At 37.6% G+C, this 25,172-nt stretch overlaps 1 protein-coding gene across 2 annotated transcripts in view; it reads left to right on the forward strand.

The window, feature by feature from the left end:
- PLCE1 (phospholipase C epsilon 1) overlaps window positions 1-25,172 on the forward strand; it is a 143,718-nt gene that overhangs the window by 111,841 nt on the left and 6,705 nt on the right. For both annotated transcript variants that reach the window (XM_071564382.1, XM_071564383.1), the window contains 18 exons: window positions 2,873-2,995; window positions 3,081-3,217; window positions 4,125-4,363; window positions 5,367-5,428; window positions 5,553-5,718; window positions 7,509-7,616; window positions 8,026-8,142; window positions 8,225-8,383; window positions 9,371-9,494; window positions 12,097-12,221; window positions 12,934-13,051; window positions 17,164-17,295; window positions 18,349-18,639; window positions 19,426-19,589; window positions 20,480-20,741; window positions 21,631-21,749; window positions 22,869-22,997; window positions 23,754-23,960. In XM_071564382.1, the coding sequence (XP_071420483.1) occupies window positions 2,873-2,995; window positions 3,081-3,217; window positions 4,125-4,363; window positions 5,367-5,428; window positions 5,553-5,718; window positions 7,509-7,616; window positions 8,026-8,142; window positions 8,225-8,383; window positions 9,371-9,494; window positions 12,097-12,221; window positions 12,934-13,051; window positions 17,164-17,295; window positions 18,349-18,639; window positions 19,426-19,589; window positions 20,480-20,741; window positions 21,631-21,749; window positions 22,869-22,997; window positions 23,754-23,960 (2,782 nt within the window). The remainder of the gene's footprint in view (window positions 1-2,872; window positions 2,996-3,080; window positions 3,218-4,124; window positions 4,364-5,366; window positions 5,429-5,552; window positions 5,719-7,508; window positions 7,617-8,025; window positions 8,143-8,224; window positions 8,384-9,370; window positions 9,495-12,096; window positions 12,222-12,933; window positions 13,052-17,163; window positions 17,296-18,348; window positions 18,640-19,425; window positions 19,590-20,479; window positions 20,742-21,630; window positions 21,750-22,868; window positions 22,998-23,753; window positions 23,961-25,172) is intronic.

The raw sequence follows: 25,172 nt of genomic DNA on the forward strand, positions 1-25,172 counted from the left end.
CTGCTGCCTTTAACTCAGGTGATACGCAAGCAAAGTAAGTTTGGGAATCCACACATGCTGAACATGCCCATTTTTAATTTCTATTTTGCTCTGTTTTTGTTGTTATTCTGCAGTCCCATACAAATAAAGTTACATACTTAGTTCAACCATACAAGTTTGGTCAGTATGATCATAAATTAAGATAAAATGGAGTATCCATTTTCAAGTACCAGAAAGTTTGAATTACCTAGATAATGAAATAACCTAGGAAATACATGATCACTGGGATTGCTTGTACACATTCATATGGCTCTGCACACATGTGAACTAACACAGTTTAGTAATTCAGATTAGCATCTGGATTTAGGCTCAAACACTGGCAAGGCTTCATAGCTGATCATAAGCTGGTTATGCACATTAGGTGAGTGCATGATCCCTCACAGAACCTGGAGCTTAGGAGAGCAGCAGGCAGAGGGTTCCACCAGCAGCACAGAAAGCTGAGCTGGTGACAAATTCCTGCAGTGTAGCAGGAGAACTGCAAGAGAGATTTCTAGTTCTTTTTCTCATGCCATATAATATGTGCATAATGTTATCTGAGCAGTAAATTAGGACAATGTCTCCACTAAATGAGAAGTTCTAAATAGAATAAAATTTCTTAAAATCAAAAATAAAAACCCTAACTATCATGACAAAAATATAAAAAGAGAAGGACCTGGCTATCTTTACTGTACATTTTAAATAATAGTGATTCTTATGAATAGAGAGTAAAAAATGGTATTTTTACATATGTAACTCGTAATTCTCATATCCCTGGTGTCCTTCAAAATAATTTGCTTTCAGATAAATCCGTGTACAATCCAAATGTCCAGCTGCTTTTGTTGTTCTTTCAAAGCAGATGTGCATTTGACAAATTTCCAAGTTCTTTGGAAATCCAGTGCCACCTGTAAAGAGGAAGGAAGCAGGAAAGGTGATCAGGCCCCTGGAAAAGGGAGCACAGGATATGGAAAACTAGGGATGGGGGTTTATTTGTGAAGAGAGAGTAAACTACCTTTCACATTAACTGTATACAGGTGTAATCCAGACTTACTAATTGCAGTTTTGGTTGTTGGTGATGGTGGGGTTTTCTTGGGGTTTTTGGCTGTTTTTTTAACAACCTATTTTACCCATGGAACAACTCTAGAAGATAGTCTTTAGTCGTCAGATATGGTGAAATGCTGAACATTTTCTTCTGCTGTTGGTCTTCCATTTGGTACTCTACAGTTCCAGTCTGTTTTCTGGAGTCTAGAGACTTTCCTCATCTTAGTTTATTTTTCTTGTCTGATAAAAATGTTAGGAATTATTTTATCCAAAAAAAGTTATATGCAGTATGTCAGTACTTGGCATAATGATGTCAAACAAATCGAACATTATCAACTAAAGTAGATGGTGTTTTTTAATACTTTTAAGTCACATTCTGTTTTCAGTTGCATACATTCATCCAAGGCCAGGAGTAACTTGAGGAATCTGATCTAGCATATTTGTGTAAAAAGTCACCTGCATGTCTTTAGGAACACTGGACAACAAGCTGGTTCTGTTTTTCCATCACAGCTGTTTGGAACTATTTGTACTGAACCCGATGGCAGAAGTCACAGCTTAATAGATTTTTATATTTAAACATTACAAGCAATGAATTCTGACATATGGTGGCCTACCCTGATATTTTGAAACAAATACTGTAGCTTCTGCAGTTATGGTTTAAACTAGACAGTTCTTGATATTTGTGTTGTTTGCTTAGATCTCTCCCTTTTCAGGATGCTGGTGCTGGCAGATCCTATTCCTGCAGTACGTGTTCATTGCTGCTTTGACTGAGGAAGAGGCTCAAGAGCTCAGCTCCTCATTGCAAATTACTGCATGTAATTCCCTAAGGACTTGTTCACGCTTCTCGAGTCAGGGCCTAACTACACTTACTGGTGTAAATCCTTAGTAGCCTGAAGATTTTGGAAAGTGACTTGTACTGGATCTTTTTCAAAAACTTTGTTGAGCTGCACAACTTAGATTATATGATTGCAGTTACAGAGCAATTGGCTGGGCTTGATATTATTCAAATCAATTAAAATAAATAGCACAAAACAACTAGTTGTTTCTGTGATCATTTTCTGCCTTTGCTCTCAAGAAATTCCAGTTTGCTTTCCTTCCTTCAGTCCACAAACCTGAAAGGAGGAAATCATCAGAACCACATTTCTAGAAGGAAATGGCCTTCAGGGGCTACTGTCCAAGCCTAATAGAAGAAGAGGACTGTAGTTTGACCTGTCTCTGAGATATCTGATGATAATCCCAACAATGAAGAGTTGAATGCCAGGAAAACGGAAGGCTTATACCTCTTAAAATCTGCACCTTCAATGCTCCCAGATGGAAGAAACCCCATGTATATAAGGAAAATATTTGTTTTTCTTGCATATTGAGTCAAAAAATTAGTATTTTATTTTGACAGCAAAGCTTTAAGGAATTCTACTTCTGTTTTATTTTTTCCATAGCAAATCTTTAATGAATGTCATAAAGATCCTGCATTACAAGAATATTTTAATTGTTTTCCTTAAAGGGAAAACCAGAATGCTTTCATTTGTGCCATATGCATCAGGCACTTTTGCACATGAAAATTTTAAATAGAATGCCTATACATTATTTATTCTGGCTAAGTTTGCAGTTGTCTTGAGGGAAAAGAATAGCTGCCATAAAGCAAGAAGGTACAAACTGTCAATGTGCATCTTGGAAGATGCTGCTTCATTTGCTTCTTCCAGATATTGGTAATAAATGCATTAAGGAGAGCACAAAGTAACTATTGCTCTAGTCATGCAGAACATTTCAATCAGTAGGTTTAGTGTAACCACACTACAGCAATCTTTTTCTGATTTAGCACGTGGAGCAGCAGTAGCTGGCACGGCCGCGTTAAAGGAGGAATGAAGGGCTTTCAGAACTTCATGGTGTCTGATAGCAACATGACTTTTGTGGAATTTGTAGAGCTCTTCAAGTCTTTCAGGTAAAGTATGTTTTTATTCTGCACTAATTTCATTCACCCAAGTTTATCAAAAAGCAAAAATTGAACTTTTCCACTCTTTTTGCAGTGTCCGTAGCCGCAAGGATCTGAAAGACCTTTTTGATATCTATGCTGTGCCTTGCAATCGATCCGGCTTAGACCCTGCTCCACTTTATACTAATTTGAAGATTGATGAAAATAGCAGTGGATTCCAGCCTGATTTAGGTGTGTTAAAGAGAAAAATCGAGCCATTAGACTGCTGAGCAGCTTTGGTTATTGGCCTTAACAAAAAGTGTCTCAGTCTCAAGAAGAACTCTCAGTTATAAGTTTAAGTAGGCGAGTGCTGCCATGCCTCCACTAATACCTTGTTAGCAGGATGTGAGACAGAAATGAAGGGAAGGAAGAGTATTCCAGCTTTCTGTTAGCCAAATATATTTGGGACCGATAATATTAGAGACATAAAACTTTTTACTGAGTGGCTGAGCTCAAGGATCTGTACAGGTTACAGGAGCTCTGGAAGGGCTGAAACACTGATCAAACATGACGAGGAGAAATGAGGAGGCTGGGCCCTGTGTCTCATCTGGCTGTTTTTAACTTATCTGGTGTCCTAGTGGATCTGCTTTATGTGGGATAAGGGGAAGGAAGCCTCTGTCCCTCTTTAAATTCCCCAGTTACCATAACCTAAATCTGGAACCTTAAAGAAAATAGTCTTTCTGCCAAGCAGCTTGTGGGGAGGGCGCAGAACAATTGGCATAGGGGACTGGAAGAAGATAAATGGTCTATTGAGCAGGAAGGCTGTGAGGTTGCACACGGTGAAGGAAAGACTTTGAGGCTGTTTGTGGTTGTGAGAGGAAGCAGGAGAGTCCTGGGTGACAGTGTGGGAGAGGCTATGGATCCATGTTAAAGGTTCCAGGATTTTATTCATAACAATTGAACACACAGTCTGCTCCCATGGAATCTCTTTCTTTTGTTAGTGAATAGAAGGATGGATTTGTTCTATTTACTGTGTCAGTGCTAAAATACTCATTCAGATACTCATGCACATTGTATGCTGGACTATATTCTTTACAGTATATATATAATACAGATAATTATTCAGCATATATTTATATTCCCTTATTTTTCTCTTAAGATTTGTTGACTAGAAATGTTTCAGACCTTGGTTTGTTCATTAAGAGCAGGCAGCAGCTATCAGACAACCAGAGGCAAATATCTGATGCTATTGCTGCTGCCAGCATTGTAACCAATGGTACAGGAGTGGAAAGCACATCACTGGGAATATTTGGAGTGGGAATCCAGCAGCTAAATGACTTCCTAGTGAATTGCCAAGGAGAACACTGCACCTACGATGAAATCCTCAGTATTATCCAGGTCTGTAATATAAATATCTTGCAATTTCTTTTTACTTGAACCCCTGTTACTTCCATTTTCCCCACTAGCATTGTCTGCCAGTCACAATAGCATCTGTGTGGATATCTCCTGTCACTCTGATATTGTCACTACTGTTTACTTAAATTTAAAATTTCATATTATCTTTATTTTGGGCTAGAAAATTGAATGGATGTCCATAAATAAATCCATTTTAAAAAATCATACAAATAAACAGTTTTATTTGCTGTGTGTGCTCTAGCACGGAAGGGATGTCACTACTTGGGAAAAGTATTTGTGACAGTTCATTTTTTTCTCCTAGTCTGTGGCCACACTTGAATGAGATTAACCCTAATTTGTAACTTAAAAAAGCACCATTTCCACATATTTTTATTTTATTATTAAAAAAAAATCCAGAGCAAACATGGACATTTTATTCCATTATGTACAAATGCTGAAGGTTGTAGAAAGTGTGTAGAAAATTTTTTATTCCTCTAAACACACATAATTAATATGCCTCAAAACTAACCACCCACTTGGCAGTTAACAAAGGCTAAAAATTGTATATTTCAATTATCAACAGATAATACAAAATTGCAAGTGTAAAAGAAAGATATTCTAAAGAAGCATCAAGTTAGAATACCACAAGTCTCTTTAAACTGAGGCGGGGCTATGTTGTGTTTAAGCATAAGAGGTAGGAATAGGATGCCTGATCACAGATCCTTCTTAATTTCAGTTTAAGTGCTGACTCTACTTTCTACAGGAGGTTGGATTAGATGACCTCTTGACAACCTTTCCAACCTGAATGATTCTGTGATTTACATTTAGGGGTTTAGTATGCTTGTTTAGTGATTTGTAAAACACAGTTTGCAGGCACATAATTAGCCGCAAAAAGACTGGTTTTACATGCCAGCCGATGAGTGCTATGAGCATACTACCCTATGAAAACATGGCAAACATGTATTTCTAAGAATTATTATGTATCTCTTCAATTTCTTCCTCATAGAAATTTGAACCCAGTGTGAATATGTGCCAGCAGGGACTGCTATCTTTTGAAGGATTTGCAAGGTAATTACCTATGTGTTAATATTTTATATACATATCTCAAAAGCCACCAGTGTATTGATGTTTGTGTGACAGTCACAAAATGCTCAGCACAGCATAAAATTGCCTCACATCTTCTCACTTCTAGATTTTTGATGGATAAAGACAACTTTGCCTCCAAAAATGATGAATCGCAGGAGAATGCTGAGGACTTGCACTTTCCTCTCTCATATTACTACATAGAATCTTCACACAATACTTACCTTACTGGCCATCAGCTTAAAGGGGAGTCCTCAGTAGAGCTCTACAGTCAGGTATGCAGGATTGGATCACTGTGCAGCTTTCAACATGAACTTGTTTGCTTTACTGGCAAGTGGCAGAAACATGACCTTTTTGCTTTGAAAATCTAAATGTCCTAAACCCCTGCTTACAAAATGTTGGAAAACATGACGTGTGGGAAAGCTGCCTGTAAGCACAGTTGTGCTCAAATGCCTTTTCTAAGAAAAAAAAATGGGTTTAGTTTGAGATTCATAGCATTTAGACACCAGTCGGTCTGACCCAACCTACTAAAATTAGACTTTCCCACAGGAAAGACTGATCTAATATTTTAGTTCATTCAGATGTCAAAAACACTACTGAAATACTGTACATTGCAATGCTAAGACAAATTTCAAATGGAACTATAACTTGTAAAAGCATTACTTCTAGGAATATTCTACTGTTTTTTAGACTTTATGCCTTATTGGTGGTGAACAGGAAAAGAACGATTTCTCCCTAGGGCTTTTGGTTCTGTGTTTGTATATATTTTTTCATATCTGTGTGTTTACAAAATGCTAGAGAAAGCATCAAACTTGCTGTCAGTAGTATTTTCATTACTTTAAATGTTAATGACTTACCATTGAGAAGGGCTTGTCTGGTGTCCCATGTGCTTCTTCACCTGGGGTAGTAAGACACAGGGATGAGGCTGTGTTAGGAAATCCTGAATAACATGATTTCATTGAGTAATGCAATTGCAGAGGTTCCTGTAGTAGCATTACACAGGGATGTGAGTGTTGTGTTGGTAATAGATGGGAAGGAAGACAGAGCTCAGCTGGCTTCAAGATTCTCATGATTCAGAAAAACCTCTCCTGTCCCTCAAGTCATTGTTGGCAGCTGAAGGGGCACTTTGTTCTGGCTGTGTGTGTCCAGCTCTCTCAAAAGTTGTGGTGTGCCAGCTATGGACACAGCTGTCTGAAATCCAATTATTCAGGTTTTGAGTAGGAGAAGTAACTTTTACTTTGTTCATGAATATTTTTGCTGGCAATGGTTTTGATTGTTGAGATCTTTCTATTCAGTAAAGTATTTAATTGTAGTGCAGGTGACAGGCATGCTAAATACTGATAGCAATAATAAGCTGGGTTGTCAACAGATGGGTTAGCTTGTCTTTCCCTTCATCCTTCCTCTTTGCTTCTTTCAGTGGTTTTCTAGCAAGTAGGGGTTTCTAAAATAATTAAATTAATAAATAAAAAGTGGGTGTAAATTAACTTAATATAATTGATTAAGATGGCCTGGTACATTTCTGTTCTAAATACCCTCATAGAAGTTGTTTCTTAAGACGTCCTTTTCAGATGATCCTCTATTTATAAAACTAATTATAACAGAAAGAACTAGCAAACAAAATGCAGGTGCTATCCCCATAAGTTGCCCTGGGAGCAAGCTGGAATAAATTGTCATGTTGCTTTATAGCTGCTTTTTAAGGTAGAAATATGGAAATGTTTCTCTCCCTCAGAAAATTAAGCTATACATTAGGAACCACCTTCAACAAACAAATTCCCTGTGTTCTCTGAGATAACCATGAATTTCAAAGCTCTATGGTAATTTTCCTAAGAACATACATGCTTTCCTAATTTTGCCATTCTTTTTCAATGGGAAATGAGGAATTCAGTTAGGGAATGCATTTAGCTGGGGACTGTAGCTCTGTGCGCTGTTTACTTCACAGAAATGGCTCTTTCCAGCACTCTTGCTGAATCACTGGGCTTTCATTCAGCTCTGTAATGACTCTGTTCTGCTTTGAGGGCAAGAGGCTATGACTTAGACATGCTTACACTGTTCAATTGCATTGTAGGTTCTTTTACAAGGCTGCAGAAGTGTAGAATTAGACTGCTGGGATGGTGATGACGGGATGCCTATCATTTATCATGGGCACACTCTTACTACTAAGATCTCTTTTAAGGTATGCTGATTATTGCACATAGAAACAAAAAAATGAGAAAAAAAATAGTATTTTTGTCTGTAATGAAGGAAAAAAATTGCCTACTAGAAATACACAAATCCTAGTAGGCTCAATCCTAATTGAACATGAATGTCAAACATGAACTCCTCAGTGCCAAAGATTATGGTTTTTAAATTAGTTTTGCTAGCAGATATACTGTGATTTCCTGTCTTTTTGTTGTCAACATGAGTAACATAAGTAGGTATTACCAGTCCTGTTGTAACAAGATGCTTGCTTGTTTTAAAAGCAAAATTGTGGACCCTTCCTTCTTGGAGAGGAAAACAGATGTCTTCCCCTTTCAACTAACAGTGAGTTAACTGAATGCTGCCAAGTAATGCAGTGTTCTTTCCATGGCCTTTGTGTCCTGCAGGAGGTGGTTGAAGCCATTGACCGCAATGCATTCATCACCTCCGACATGCCGGTTATCATCTCCATTGAGAACCACTGCTCGCTGCCGCAGCAGCGCAAGATGGCCGAGATCTTCAAGGTAGGCCATCAGCTGCAGTGAATTCCTCTAAGCACATGCCTTGGGATTTTCCATGATACATCACATGTTCTTGACATTTCAGAATGTATTTGGAGATAAGTTGGTGACAAAGTTTTTATTTGAGAGTGACTTTTCTGATGATCCCATGCTTCCTTCCCCTGGCCAACTGAGAAGAAAAATCCTGCTTAAAAACAAGAAGCTGAAAGCCCATCAAACACCGGTGGATATATTGAAGCAAAAGGTAAAACATCTCCTTAATAGCAAGCAGTGAGACCTAACTTTTGTTAGAAACAATTATTTTGTGTTTGAAGTTTGTGCTGTTTCCACGTGTCCAGAATAATGTAGTGCATATTCATGCCTGGAAGACTCAGTGGATTGCAATGCTCTCAAATGAGTAGACAAGATATATAGTAAAGTACAGGTACAGCATAACTAAATTTTAGTGTATATTGGTTCTTTAATACTTCACAATATTATCATTAACACCACATGCCTTATGTGATAAACATAAATGAATTTGCTTTCTGAGGCTATAACATTTACTGTTCATGTTTATTGGGAGATAGTGATGTGGATTAAGTATGTGTGTATATTTACAATATGTAGTAATTTTTGGTAGAATTCTGCTTTGTTTCTTTTTCATAGTCAGTCCAGAAAAATACTCTCTGTCTTAATTCCTTTTTGTGGGAGACTCTGCTATTCAAACAGTGCTTATACATGTATGAGAATTTGTCTTTGATTTCTAAAAATTAGAACTGCATCTGTAGTAGCCTCAATATAATAATGTCTATGGTGAGTCAGCAATTTGGTTGAATCCTTGAAAATGTAAACACAGTAGCATTGGACTTAAATTCTTGTATCAGAATGACTAAATCACACTGATTCGTAGCAGTATATAGACATTTTTCATCTTTTGAGAAAGTTTTAAACTGGTTCCAGAAAAGCATACATAAGACTGCAAAAAAGCAGTCTTCCTTTGTATGATGTGCCAAGTGGAAATTTTCCCATAAGTAATTAGTTTTCCTATCTTATCAAGTGTTTTTCTTCCAATACAAGTTTTCTTTATATTCACACCCCTAAAATGGTATTTTAGTTTCATCTTAACAATCTCAATTATTTCTCGTTCAGTACTTTCATATAAATTAAATAAGATGCAAACAGCAATGAAAACCCTTTTGTTTTTTAAAAGTACTTGCCTGTAATTTAATGAGTGACTTTATTGTTGTAGGCTCACCAGCTGGCACATATGCAAGCACAGGCTAGCAATGGTGCTAGCAACCCCACACCTACCAATGAAGAGGAAGAAGATGAAGAGGACGAATATGACTATGACTATGAATCTCTCTCTGATGGTAACAATATTTCCTTTATTTATTTATTTATTAATTACAGTGCTGTTGTTAGAACTGTAGCAATAAAGATGTAAGTATTCTAGTTCAGAAATTAGGTAGGTAAGTTGATCTTACATTGTGAGAGGATGATGTACATATTATCCTTGGTGACACTTTGGTGCCATAGTCTCTAATACTGTGAAATTAATTTGACCATATGGAGGACTTGAGTGTGACTTTACGGCTGACCATTAGATGTTTTACCTGTGAAGTGTATGCTAAATTCTAGTCTTTGTTACTTATATAGACTCCTGCAAGCTCATGTTTACAACAGGCATAGCCCTTTTGTCTGCATGATCTGTGAAGTACCATTTTAGTTGCACTTTCGGCATTAGCTGTTTGTGAGTAAAGGTGGAGAAGCTGCTGAGTCCTTGGTTTATTCAGTGAAGATGGTTTTATTAAAGCTTCAGGTGCTCAGTGGAAAAATAGCAAGACATGCCTTAGTGGCTTGCTTTGTAAGTTCATGGGCTGTCTATGCTTCAGCTATCCTACCCTTCAGGAACTGGCAGTGTAGCATAACTCCACCTTTAGGAGCAGTTAATAGATTGGATTAATGATTGACATGCCAGAAGTGATAAAAAAATACTGCAGTTACTAACTTCCACTACTTCCTTGATTCTAGTACAGATGAGGACAGAATGTACCCTGCTGAGGTTGCTAAGCTGAAGTCATCCATCTTTTTTTGCTTCTTTTGCTGTGGGGCTGGTTGATTCACATAGAGAAAACAGCTGGAGTCAGAAAATGTCAAAAAACATGCAATTCTCTCAAATTTTGTCAAAGGATGCTTGTCAGAACCTCCAAGTATGAATTGAAGAAGCTGAATGCACGTAAATGAGTTACTTGCTATTTTTAATCAGTAATTTTCAGAGAATATATCACAGTGTGTTTACCTAATAAGACAGCAGTGATGGTACAAGTGAAACCAAGCTCTTTGGGTAGTTAAACCCTGCACCATTGTTAAACTCCATAAATGAGTCACAAAACTGACCAAGGGGGCAAAACGTTACAGATGTGCTTCAGAGCAGATAAATGTAAGGTTATACATTTGAGGCAAAACCTTTAAACCTTGATTATATGATTCTAAGATCAGTGATGGCAGTATCAGTTGCAGAGCTCAGCTTGGTGTTCAGTGATGGCCAAAAGATGGAGATCATCAGGACAGTGCTGAAAAAAAGTATCTTTTTGCTTCTGTATAAAACCTTAATATGTCACAACTTGAGTTCTGTGTCCAGTTCTTGCCTCCAGCTCTCAAGAAGGATATGGTGGAGTTAAGGAGGTTAGAGTGAAGGGCAGCCAGAAAGGTACAGGGAGTGCAGCAGTGGCCTTACAGAAGCCTGAGAAGGCTGGAATTTTCCAGCTGGTAAAGAAGGGGACTGAGAGGGCTACTTGAAAATACTCATTGTGTGGGACAGGGTGGAGATAGCGAAGATGTAACAGACTTGTGAGGAAAATACTGCAAACCAACTGCAGTAAGTGACTTGTGAGCAATGTTCTAGTTAAGAGAAGGCTTGAGAAATCTGAAGCTAACAAGAAATATTCACACCTTCCAATATATGAAGAAGTCTGCAGCATGGTTTACTACTTTATTATAATCATATTCTTTTGAGTCTTTAATTATGTTAACATTTTGGCAAAACTAATCTAAATAATGGTCTGTAAACTTTCTAAAGGAGATTTGGTCTTATTTTTCTTACTGATTTTTTTTATGTAAGGCTAGTAGTTTTACAACTGACACTAAATTTTCATTTTTCTGGCTGTAAATCTTAATTTCCTTTACTCTTATTCCCTCTCTGACTCATTTCCCTGTAGCTGATGTCCTTAATGCTTCTCCTGCTCCTAACAGCCAGGAAGGTAAAGCCATTTGGTTGAGCATTTTAACTGCATGAAATCAGCACTGCATCTTCAGCCTGTTCAATGTGACAGTGTGAATATATGGGTTTTACTTCATATTATAAATGCAATCATATATTTTTATGCTGGTCAGAAGCTGTTAGAAGGCTGCATGTGTGACACTGGTTATGCATAAAAAGAATACGGTCAAAGCATCAGAAATATCAGGAATGAAATAAAACCATTCTTTTTGTGACAGTTGCAGTATTTTGGTCCAAAAAGACCAAATTAGTAGATATATTATTCTCTGATAAATATGTAACTTTGAAGAGGTATTTCTATAGATGGAAAAAATATTTGTGCATGGAGAAGGTAAGGAGAGGAAAGCCAAAACTTGCTGTACAAAAGCGTATTGGTATTTGATGTAGTTAATTGTGTTTGAACATTCTTTGCCATTCAGGACTGTCAGTTGGTTTTAGATGGCAAACTTAATTCATTAGATGATTTGGTTTTAAGGATTGTTTGAGCACAAAAGGATCAGATTTAAAGAAACTTAAATATATTAACTAAAGCCAAGCATTAAATTTTTTAAATAGAAGGTTACTATTAGAATATGATGCTTTGACCAGTAAATGCATTATGTTAGCTTCTGGTTATTCATATAACCACAAATGTTAAATTTCCAGTTGAAATTGTTTAGCTCTGTGTTTATTAAAATCCCATTAATTTTTAGATAACATTCTTGAAGACCGACCTGAGAATAAATTATCAAGTGATAAAATGCAGTTTGAATATAATGAAGAGACTGCCAAACGACTAAAGAAGGCTGATTGTACTACTTACAGTAATAAAGGAAAGGTAGTCCTGCTTTTTCCCCCTTTCTTCCCAACTGCACTTGGATATATAACTAGCTTCAAAAGGATTTGGCCAGTTTTGGTAACTGAGGCATCAGATGGCAAATGTGCTTTAATGAAGACAAATAATAGAAAGCATGGAAAGGCACCAGAGAAAATAGATTAAATAGAACAGATGCTCAACCTATGGTTCAAAAAAAGTCCTCAGAGGTTATGGTATATATAGGCTGTTTGGCTGAAAACTTAACTGTTGTTGGTCTCAAGGAAACATTAATTGAAGTGAGATCCAGAAGCTTATTTATATATTTAATTTCCATTATATTGACACAACTGAAGATGTCATCTAAATCTTCATCATATCAAAATAACTTTAAAATACCGCACTATGATATCAGATAACAACTGTATCTCTTTCTTACTAAATCATCTGATGATGGAACCAGTGCGTTGGTATTTAGTGAATTGTAGTTTCTCCTAAACATGGATTTGTTTTGTCTAAATGTAGAACTAACTGTGATTAAGGCTTTGCACATTACTGTAGAATCAGTAACAGGTATTGCTACATAAATGTGCACAGGAGAGGGAGATGTGTTAGGTGACGACACAACCATATAGGAAGAAAGAGATAAAGTATTTTAAAGACATAAGTAAGACATGCAAGATTTCTTCCACATTCAGTAATATTATTATTATATGTTCTTGGAATTGTCACTCAGGTTTATGACATGGAGCTGGGTGAAGAATTCTATCTTCCACAAAATAAGAAGGAAAGCAGACAAATAGCCCCAGAGCTATCAGATCTTGTCATTTACTGTCAGGCTGTAAAGTTTCCTGGTAAGTACACTGCCCTGTTTTATTGCTCTAAGCTTTCTAATTCTTGGAGACATTATGTTTATGTTTTGGATTAGTTTGAAGTAGTCGAGGAGGTTTGTTCTTGATGACTTAGTAGTCTTCAAAATAACAGCTCCTGGCTGAGAAGTAGTATTCATAAATTATGTGACTACATAGTGTTTGTCATATTAAAATGTTTACAAAAGTGAAATTTGCCAGTCTTCACAACTTAGACAACTGCTTCACTGCCAAATGCCAGATGACAGAAAGCTTTATCTTAAGAGCTCTGAGTTTCCATGTAAGGACCTACTGAATTAGGAAGGAAAATATTCTTAAGACCTTGACAGAGCAGCGTGTCACATTTCTCTGAGTGACCTCAGTTCAGAGTGTTTCACCTTTGCCTACTTTTGTTTTTGCCCAAGTAGACAGGAGAGGGGCCAGTTCATGGGGTGGGTGAGAACAGCTGATTCCACACTCACACACAATCTTCATGGAAACATTAAGGAAGGAGTGTCTTCTTCTGTACAGTAGAAAGAATAATGTTTGCAGAGAAAAGGAGAGGGAGTATCTGAAGAGATCACTGATCGTTACTTGTTCGGTGCTGAAATGTGAGATTGGGTATATTTTGGCTCATACTGTGTACATAAACACTTTTAAATTGAGATTTTATTGTTTATTGATGTGTTTCATGTTTTGAATGAAAAATCTTGCTTTTTAGTGGAATGGTTCTCTGTGGAAAAGTTAGCTATTCTGCCAAATCATGATCTTATACAAATAGAACTATAATCAGATTAGAGAGGCTAACCAAACATAAAATAGTGTCAAATGGGCAAGATAAACATGCTGAAAAGTGGACAGACATTCTTTGATAATCCTCTATAACTTCAAGAATTGTAGGTGGCACTTGTAAAAATAATGACTTCTAAAAATTCAAATCTGATACTCTCTTTAATGAAATCTGCAATAAGATATCTTTAAAATAAAATATTTTCTTTTAAAGAAAGATATTAAAGATTAAACAGGGATAGCTTGAGTTGTTCTAAGCATTTTGATACATAAAAAAGTTCTGATGTTCTAAGAAAACTTTGAAATATTTAATTTTAATGTAATTTTGGTTATAAATGAAATATCTGCTTTCCTTATCAGATTTCTTCCTCTTGCTTTAAAGGGGTTATGAATAGAACAATTAAGAAAATGAGCTCCTTTCACAGATGAACATATGAATCTGTAGAAATTACTCTTCCAACAAACTTTGTCTCCTTTGAGACCAATATTGCCTTCTCTGCAAGTAGTGTAAGACTTCCATGACCACCATGCACTGGTTGGATTGCTCTGCTCAGCCAGAGGGCACAGACATGGTGCGGTGCCATACCCCAGTATTGTCCATTAATGATGGAAACAAGGCTGGTAGAGCCATGACTGTGTAGCTCTATTGAGTGCATTCCTAACCAATTCAGAAAATGGAAGAGTCTTGGAAATAGAGAGTTCAGAATTCATGTCAGTGTCTAATCAATGGTGTAAATATTTTATTTCTCCTGTCTTCATATATTTTGATTCTGTGTTTACACTTGCCTATGTCCCAGAATGTTAATCCCTGACTTGTGATTTTTTTGTGACTATAAAAAAGGACAAGGACCATTATGTTCACTTGTCCTAGCCTATTGAGTAACACAGACTTCCCTAAGCGTTCCCTGGTCAAAACAGAATTTACCATGTGGAGAAAATAACATTTCTTGTTTATAAAATCTGTAGCAACAAGGAACCCACCACAGCTCTTGTTTCCGCGCTTTCTGACCCTTCAATTTAAGTTTGTTGGATATCATCATACCATTTTCTGAGAGTGTGAAGGTCTGTGCTCTTGTGTCTCCCAGGATGAGGGCAGTGAAGCAGCATACCTGAACACAGTGCTGCTGTAACCTACTGGCACATGGCTCGTTGCCTTGGTGCTGGAGATCCTCACACAGTGAGAAGAAAAGCTGTGTGCATAAAAGCAGAATTTGCACAATCAAGTAGAGAGAGCAGGGAGTCACCTGAGCTAATTGGCATGAAATTCAGACACTGTCTCCATTGTATCAGACTATCTGCCCCTATAGTATCACTTTTCAAGACATTAAAATGAACATGAAAATGGACACCCTACATACAAAAATGCTGTAAATTCTTTTTCAAGATCTGCAAACCTGCAGACTGTCTCTTGGTCTCAAACATGTGGTGAGAAGGTGACAATTACAGTTTAAAGTGTTATGTCACTATGGTTAGAATAAGAAACACCAGAGACAGGCATTAAACTCTATAAGTTGAAGAACATAGCATAGGGGTTGTAGAGAAACACAAAACATTCAATCTGTCATTGTGGTAGTATGGTGGGATCTATGCACATTATGGTGGGATCTAAGCTGGTCCTACTTTGACCAGAGAGGTAGACCACATGACTTCCATATCCTTGTCAACTTCCATTATTTGGCAAATATATGATTCTATGAATATAGGTGAAGCTGTATTTTTGAGTCAAGCTTAAATTGGAGTTAAAAATGGATCTTGCCTCTGGGAAGATGTGTCACATGCAAAGTGTGGCCATGGGAAAGACTAAAAGAAAACTCCCAGCTGCAGCTTACCCTGTGGCCACCATGTTGGGTTCTGTCAACCCGGGGTTTTGCCTTGCACTCTCTGGTGATTTATGAGCTTAGTTTGTTTCCTCAGTGACTGTCTCCACAACAGGATTTTGAAACCTGAATCTTACTTGCCAAATCCATTTGATCCATTGAAAACTGGGATTAAATAGTACTGGAAGCACACAGTTCATTGGTCATTCTTCCAGTCAGTTAATATTCCTTGATCTCAGTTTCTACCATCTATTGTGGTTTATGTGTGTGCTTTGGCCCAAAGAGACAGTACCTCTCCAATGCTGAAAGCATCTCTGTATATCCTAAATTTTACTAACCCAGGCAGTTCCATTGAAACTATGTGCGTAATTTTAGTAAGTACATGTACACATGCCATGAAGATTGAGAGCTGAAAATTTACAGCTGTGGACAGACTTCAGTAAAAAAGAAGCTGATGTGTCCTCTTAGCGATTTACATTTGTATTTGAAATAATAGTATTAAATTCAGAACTGTCTTTAGACAGGTGTGAATTGATGTGACTTTTAGGCATCATAGTTAGGCAAATAACAGTGTGCTTGCTCTGTTATATTCTATATCACATCTTGGGTCTCTGAGACCATCCCACACCTCACTGCTGTGGGTGCCAGAATAACTGTTGTGCATTGTGACTTTAACTTACTTCAGTTTTGGTCTGTCCTGTGCTCTCTCCAAGTCAACAGGAAGAAACTGACTTAAGTCTGTTTACTTCACAGGGATTTAGGTCATGATTTTAATGATTATGTTTTTAGAATGCACAAGTTTACATAATAGCGATACTAGGGCTTTTCCAGCTCCACTTCTTATACATACTGGCCATTAAATGCATATTGGATTTTGCACACCTAACTGTATTTGCCAACACTGAAATACAAATAAACAGAAGAAGGTGACTCTGAAAACATCTTGAAGTTAAACTGTTTAATCAACAGCATTTGGACTTTTACGTTTATACTGCATCTTTAAATCACAGTCTTGCATTTATTTAATTATGTAGGTATCCTATCCCAGATATTCACTTCTGTATAGATTTATTACTTGGGTAGATATTTTTATGTTTTTTAATATTATTCTAAGGATGAATACTTTGGGACTGTTACTGCAGATTTTTTGTAGTATAAACTAAGGACCAGTTGGTAATTTGAGAGAAAGCCACTACCTTCCTCAAGCCAAAAAGTAAAATGGAGAACAGTAACATCACAGGAGAACTGTATATGCGTTGCTTTGTATATGTTGTTATATACATAATATACATTATTTATGCACATATATGTATACATTATATACAAAAATGTGCATAGTATATACATCTATAAAGGCAGGTATATATGTAAGGATGTTAAAATTAAATTATGGAGAAAAATACACTACACAGGAGTATTCATGCCTTCAAAAATAATGTAAAATATGATGGAAAATGTCATGCCCTCTTGGTCATGTTTTTTGGCTCATTTATTTTTCATTTATGGGAACAGGCTTGTCAACTCTAAACCCATCTGGCTCTAGCAGAGGAAAAGAAAGAAAAAGCAGGAAGTCCATTTTTGGCAACAATCCTGGCAGACTCAGCCCTGGGGAGTCAGCTGCTCTTGCCAAAGCATCTGGAAAAGGTAAAGTTAGCATCTTCTTTCACCAGTCATGTGGAATGACTCTGTAATCCAACACATGTACCAGACCAAGTTGTTAAAGATCAAATACTTTGCAATGTGTAAGATGTTGAATTTTGGAACGGTTTTTCGTTAGTGCTGCAGTTATTACAAGAACAGTATTATAACTGAAGTGTTGAGTGTGGAATGTTAAAATAGGATTACTGGGTCAGAAATGTGATGACCCTAGTTCATAATTCAAAACTAACATACATTTTAAGTGATGTATGTTAAAGTTTATAATTTTAAAAGAATTTTTATTGTCTGAAGAAGGACTTAGTTGCCTAAAATTCAGCCAAGTCCAAATGTGTACTTGTGCAAATCAGACTCTGCAGGTGGTTCAGTTTGTGAACCTGGAAATTATGCTTCTGCCTATGAACAGATGTAAAGAAATACAAAGAAAGTACAGAAAAGGTTCTGGAGACCCAAATCCCCTGCGTTTCTATTTATGGCAATCACTTGAAAGTTAGAACTCATTTTCTGGCTCAGGGAGTGTTGCATTTCTTGTAGCCCAAGGGCACAGCTGCAGCAGACAGGTTAGATTTTCTTTTAGAGGCCACTGTCCTAAAAATGAAGAAGTCTGGGGCCTAATTCTAAAGTATGTAACTATTTTGCTGCCTTTCTTCCCTAACTCTTGCAGTCTCTGCAGATTGCCTGTTTGGAGATTTAACAGGTGGCTTTCAGTCTTGCCTCCCTCCCTCACGTAAAATGTATTGAGAAGAAGGGAATTTTATTAATTTATTTTATTCAGGCAAATCCCAATTGCGCATTTGTTTATTTATTTATTTAGCACATCTGATCATTATATTACTTCAATACTTAAACCTTATGTTTTCTCTCATGGATTGTTCTTACCGTGTAAGAAGGAATGTGACATTTACCCTGAGCAGTGTTGTTTTCTGGGATGACCTTTTTCTACCATAACTAAAGCATGCAAACGTACTCCACCAGAAAACATGGAATTTTTAGAGTTTCTGGACCTGCAGTTCTAACTTGAGGGTACTGATTGTTTTCCAGGTCCTCTGGATGTGATGCGGCAGACGTGGGAAGATCCTTGCTCTCCTTACAACTCTCCAGCTTCGCTCAGTGCCATCATCAGGACGCCCAAGTGCTACCACATCTCGTCCCTGAACGAGAATGCTGCCAAGCGGCTGTGCCGGCGCTACTCGCAGAAGCTGATCCAGCACACCACCTGCCAGCTCCTGAGGACCTACCCTGCTGCCACCCGCATCGACTCCTCAAACCCCCATCCTCTCATCTTCTGGCTCCATGGGGTACAGCTCGTGGCTCTGAACTACCAAACAGATGGTATGGGGACACGAGCACATGTTTTAATACATTTTAAATGCAATATTTCCTTAAACTATGAATTTGTATTTGGTGTTAGCTTTGCCCTGTTCTCACGAGGGGGATCTACCTGTCAGTGCACCCCAGCACAAGCAGGTTCATAGCACAACAATCTGGTCCTGGAGAGTAGTGATCCCAGAGTTCAGGAGCTTTATGCCAATGCAGCACATCCTGAGATGACACAGAAATGCCTGGACAGCATTTTTATTTTATTGCTGAATGTTATTTCCACCCCCCACCCAGTTCAAGAAACTCTTATACCTTTCTGATAATTTCAAATATAAGCAGGTGCTGAACTATTTTTAACTTGAAAGTGCTGACATGGATGCTCGTTTAATGTTGATCAAAACATTTTTGGACTACTTGCTATCCTATCTTCTGTTCCTTTACCTATTTGATGGGGGGTTCATTAGGTCATCTACAAAGCTACACAGTCAGCGATTTTTCATTCTTCAATTCAGGGCACATAACTAGAAACTTCTCAGAGAGTTGGTGTAGAAAAGCCCTACAGTTCAATAAAGACAATGGAAAGGGATAGAAAAGAATGAATGGTTCTTAGAGTTTTGTATAATTATTGGATAAACTGGATATGTAAATTACAGCTATCTCTGAAAATCAAGAATGAAATTATAGTACACAACGAAAATAATTTTAAAAAGATACTTAAAACCTGACTTTGTCTTCACTGTTAGAGCTTTTCCATTGTACCATTGCTTTCAATCAGTTTTGGCTGCCTTACTTTCACAGATCTTCCTCTGCAACTGAACGCAGCAATGTTTGAGGCGAATGGTGGCTGTGGATATGTTTTGAAACCTCCAGTTCTGTGGGATAAAAATTGTTCAATGTACCAGCAGTTTTGCCCACTGGAAAGAGACTTTGATAATAAGGAGCCAGCTATATATTCTTTAACAGTAAGTACATTAAAAGGGAATTCCAATCAAATAAAAGCAGACAGCGTATAACTAGAGTTAACCACAATGTAACCAGCACTACAGTCGTGCTTCTAAACATAAGGATTGAACCTTTAATTGTTGCTTGTACTGCTGAAGGTCAGCATAACTAATAGAAATTGGAGAGGGAAGGAGCAAAGATTTCCTAATTTTATTATATTGGTTGGTTTGTATCCAGTCACTTTCACTGTTTCCTTCACAATATTCATCAAAACCCTGTCCTGAAAGCATTTTACACATGTGCCTTGATGTTTGACACATTTGTGAACACTTGAGAAGCTACACAAAAAAGCCATTATGAAAAGTAATGAATCCTGAAAAAATATTTTTAAAAAGTTACCTAATAAGATATATAATTCATGGATTTGTGGCCAAAAAAAAAGTATTCTCAGAAAATGTGGGAAATGTGTCAGAAAAAGATTCGTAAGAATCAGAATTCTCACAGCTGTGCTAATTGCACACCTAATTCTTGTGTTGCATATACCAAAAAAAGCCAGAGGTCAGTGCCATCACTCCAAAGTAATGGAGAAGAATATGTGATCCTTTTCGACTACATTACTGGTACATTCTTTCTAGATTAGCTTTCAGATGCCTTGGATGGTTACATTAATGATGTACAAAGTGTTTTTTTCAGAGGAAAGATACCATAGCAGTGATGTTGGGGTGGGGTTAAGGCAGCTCTGCTTCTGAAATTACTGCCCTAGCAATTACATAAGTAGGGGAGTGTCATAATTAAATCAGTATGTTAACAAACTGTGCTTAGGACTGTACTAAACAACATTTAGCTCAGAATCATGACAGCAAAAGATTTACTCCACTAATTGGTTTCTCTGTGTACTCCTCGGCTTCAGATCGTGTCTGGACAGAATGTCTGTCCCAGCAACAGCACAGGCAGTCCCTGCATTGAAATTGATGTGCTGGGGATGCCTCTGGACAGCTGCCACTTCCGCACGAAGCCCATCCATCGAAATACTCTCAACCCCATGTGGAATGAACAGTTCCTTTTCCGGGTCCACTTTGAAGATTTGGTCTTTCTCCGTTTTGCAGTTGTTGAAAATAACAGCTCAGCGGTAACAGCTCAGAGAATCATTCCCCTGAAAGCACTGAAGAGAGGTACAGTATGATTTGTGGTGACACCCTATGCCAAAGTGGTCCAGCAGATTCCTGGACTGAATCCTTCCAGAGGGACATTTTTAATCAACTAGTTGCATTTTTCTAGAGGAGGCAGGGAGCAAATATCAGACAACATACCATGTCCTGGTAGTACAATGCTGATCTGTAGATGCTGTGGGACCCAGCAGCTGCCTCAGGGGGACTTGTACAAAGTCTGATCCTGTGCTATTGTGGAGACAGGGGCATCTTAAACCTGCTCCAATCCTGAACTGTGCTTGTGAGGTTATCTTCACTTGGAGACTGGTTGCTCCCTTAGGAAGCGTGGAGTGGTTTCACTCCCTGCCTTGTCCTTTGCCCAAGAAACTGTTGTAGCAGATGATTGTTGGGTAGAGGGGAATTGCACTTCTCGCACCTATGGCTGGAAGAGAGTTGGAGGAAGGGTGGAAAAGGTGAGAGAGATGAGGAAACATCACTGATTCTGTGACACCTGGGAGAGGGAGTTTCCGTGTTGCCAGTAGCTCTTTCACATTTGCTTTGTATCGCTGTAATACTGCACAACTCTCTGTTGGCATATGAGGAGATCTGGCCATAGATATGCACTTTCCCAGTGAGAAATTGACCTTGTTTCATTCATACTCTAGTATTTAGATCTTTTATGTATATTGAGTGTTATGGCAAAACTAAAGTAGTGTGCTGTATGAGCCACTGAGCAGTTCATAGCATTTGGGTAACACTGCTGTACAGTGTTAATGCAGTGCTATTACAGTGCCTTAAATTCTATCTGTGTGGCAAATTGTAGCTATAAATACAGCAAATTTGAGTTTTCCATTTATGATACCTGTGTCCTAGGATGTGGCTAAGCATTTACAGAAGGATTTTTCCTCTTCAGGCTACAGACATGTCCAGCTCCATAACCTCCACAATGAAACATTAGAGATTTCCAGTTTGTTCATAAACAGTCGGAGAATGGAAGAAAGTCCCTCTGGAAACACTCTGCCTGCATCTGTGGTAATTTAATTTTTTGTTGTGTGTGTGAATAACCTGTATTCTTGTCTTAATAACTACTATGATGTGAAGACTTCTAGAGACAGACTGTTCAAAGTTGTTAGCCCTTAAACCTGCACATTCTACACAAGTACCTTGACGCCTACTTCGTTTTGGCTTTGATGGAAGTAAGATTATCCCACTTGGCTAAAACTGTGGGAAGGTAAATCTTTTCCAAGCCTGGCTTCTCTGGTGTATTGAGGTATAGCACAAGAACTTCTGGGCTTGGACGAGTGTGGTTGGGCAGCGAGGTCCAATGCTGCCTCATTGCATTCCTTTATATATGAATTGTAAGCAAAGCATTTGGGAGCAAAAATGAAAGATGCAAATTACCAACAACTTTGGAATAATGACAGTAAAATTGAGTTCTATTACAAGAAAATAAGGACTCTATTTCCATAAATAGGCATATTTATATATGTCTGTGCACGTATTTTATATGTACATATATGTATACATACATATACACATATCTAAAAGTATATATGTATGTATGCATGCATAAATGGATGTGATTTTTTTGTTCATAGCCCTTAATATTAGGTTACCTGGCTTAAGTTTTAGCATCTTTAAACAGATACATTATCATTTTGCTGACTCCTCAAGTGTTAGATAAAACCTCCTGAGCTCCTGTGTGTGAAGCAGATGTTTGCTGATATCATCCTCCTGTGAATGCATGCTAAACATGTATCCTGGGGAATCACTAGGGCAGAAAGGAAGAACATAAATGGTTTGGTGGTTTAAACAAAGCTGTAGATTTTCACCCAGTAAACTGTGTGCTGAATTCAAATAGTCTGTGCTCAGCTCTAGAAGAGGTACTGAGCAATGGAGGTCTACCCTTCACTGGAAGACTTCCTTTATCTTCTTTCTCTTCAGCTTCAAGGTTGGGTGGAGTTTTTGGAGGGTTTTTTGGGAGTTTTTTGGATGCCTCAATCTGTAGTGTAAGAAAGAGCTATATATTAACTGGATAGCTTTGCTCTGTCAAGGTCCTTACAACTTGCATGTACAGTTTCTTTTAAGCAACCCAGAATTAACATGCCTGTGTAAAAACATTCAGTAACCTGTTGAATGTTGTCTGAACAGTTGTTTAGCCTGGGGGAAAGGAAAGCTGCTGTGACTTACAGAGTGACAGTTCATGGAATTCCAGGCCCGGAGCCTTTCACTGTTTTTAATGTAAGCGCAGGGACCACGGCTGCCCAGCTGCTCCACCAGGTAAGACAACCATGTATGCTGCATTGCAGCCTCCATGTGCAGAATTCACTCTAGTATCATTCTGGATATTTGTCTCCCTGCATTTCTCCCTGCAGGGTCCCTGTAGTTCATTCAATGCAGCAAGAAGCTGTTAGAAAATGTCTTGCTGTGGAATTAATTACATTGCAAAAAGAGAATATAATCAGTGAAATTTTCCCAATCTTGGCTTCAGAGAATGGGTTTATAATTTTAGAACATATTCCCTATTAGTATTTTAATATTTGAGCATATGCAGATGAGAAAAACCAATCCTTCTGGCCGATGGAGGCAGTGGGCTGTCCTTACAAGGGCAAACGTTTCCACACAATTCTTTGAACTTGAGCACCATAGGAATACAGAGTAAAAGTTAGAGGGCTAAGTTCATGAGTAGAAAAACCAGTTAACTCAACAGGGATTGTTATTCTAGCAGTGGGAAAAGACTGTACTGTCCTGGGATTATGAATAAATTGTCTGGCCAGCCAAACAGGACAGAAATAAGCTTAAATAGTACTGCCTTGTCTGGGATAGTTGAACTGCTTGGCTGCGCTAAAGAGAACAGGACATTACCCCGGAGTAAAATATCTGAATAATAAATAGCACATCAGAAATCCTGTCTGCAGTGTCCGAACAGTTATTGATTCTTAAAGCTTCCTTATTCATTCTCATTTATAACTACTAATTATGCCATGTTTATATTTAGCATTCTAATTGTTGTGTCTTTATTATGGTCTGTCTCAGCTCTTGGCTACCGTAAAAGGCACCGAGTCTTCTGCAGACTATTTTCTGATGGAAGAGAAAAGTTTTATATCTAAAGAAAAGAGTGAATGCAGAAAACCACCATTCCAGAGAGTGATTGGTCCTGAAGAAGGACTAGTGCAGCTTTTGAACAGTTGGTTCCCAGAAGAAGGCTATGTTGGAAGGATTATCTTTAAAACCCGAGAGGAAGTAAGTTCGTTTTAAATAAATTGTTATTTACAGAGATAGCTAAAAACAGCTCTTTGGTCCTGGAAACAAAAGGGTGCAGTTATTTGTTTCACTACTTGGTGATTCATGTTAATGCTGTGTACATTATTTTAAAACAAACATAACTCTTGAGTGAGCAAGGACAACTAGACTTTATGCACCTGTGTGATGCTAAGTGGACCTCACATAGCTCTAGTATCAGCTGTGTGGTGTTTAATGATTATTGCTTAGTCACTTGTTTCCAGTGAGGGTTCTAATTTAATGAAAATCTACATTATGCCACAATAGGAAATGAATATAAAGAAAGATAATAGTTAATACCAATAATAGATAACAGAACTCCAGACAACCATTATCAATCAGTTTAGATGTCAGCAACTTCTTATCTGTCTAGAAAAATTAGAAATAATTTTAATATTAAAGTATAAAAGCAACAAAAGATGATTAAATCATCAATGATAGCCTAAAATAATGAATGAGGTGATTTCTTTTAATTTAAAGGAGGAAAATGGAGTGATTACTTCAGTTTAAACTATGAGCAAAGCATCTACAGCTTGAAAATATGCTAGTGCCCAGGCTTGTGTGAGAGAGAAAAAAGCAGGGGAGAGACACTTAAAGATCTCATTTTCACACACACTTTCTTTGGTCAGTTCTGCCTATAAAAATGCTTGTTTAGTACACAGATTTTACATACACAAATTACAGAGATCCTCTGAGGTACTTTAAAGTGGAAAAATGTATTTTTTATTATTTTAATAGAATTTTTGATAAAGCTTCGATTTGACAAATTACCATTAAATTACACAGGTCCACATTTTGTTCTCCTTTATTCCTAACATTTGGAGAAAAAAATTACTAAAAGTTACAAGGTAGAAATTTGTTTGTGGAAATAGTAACCTACCAAAGTCTGTTGACAGCAACACTAACTTCATCAGTGTACCCATGACACTTGTCACTGCCAAGCCTGTTCTTTCAGAAAATGGGGGTTAAAATCTGTCTTAGCTCATGTGAAAATTATGCTGTAGATTTGTTCTGTGATGTGAGTACCTCAGAGAATTATCTGTATTTGAACCTTTCTGCAGATAGTGACAACTCAGAACTAGAAATAAAGCTGCAAATCTGATTGGAAAAACAAGAATTGGGGCCACTGGCAGGGTGTTCACAGCTTATGAATCCAAGGTGTTGCACAGAAAT

The sequence above is a fragment of the Pithys albifrons genome, chromosome 9 (genome assembly GCF_047495875.1).
Source record: "Pithys albifrons albifrons isolate INPA30051 chromosome 9, PitAlb_v1, whole genome shotgun sequence".
Taxonomy (NCBI): Eukaryota; Metazoa; Chordata; class Aves; order Passeriformes; family Thamnophilidae; genus Pithys; species Pithys albifrons.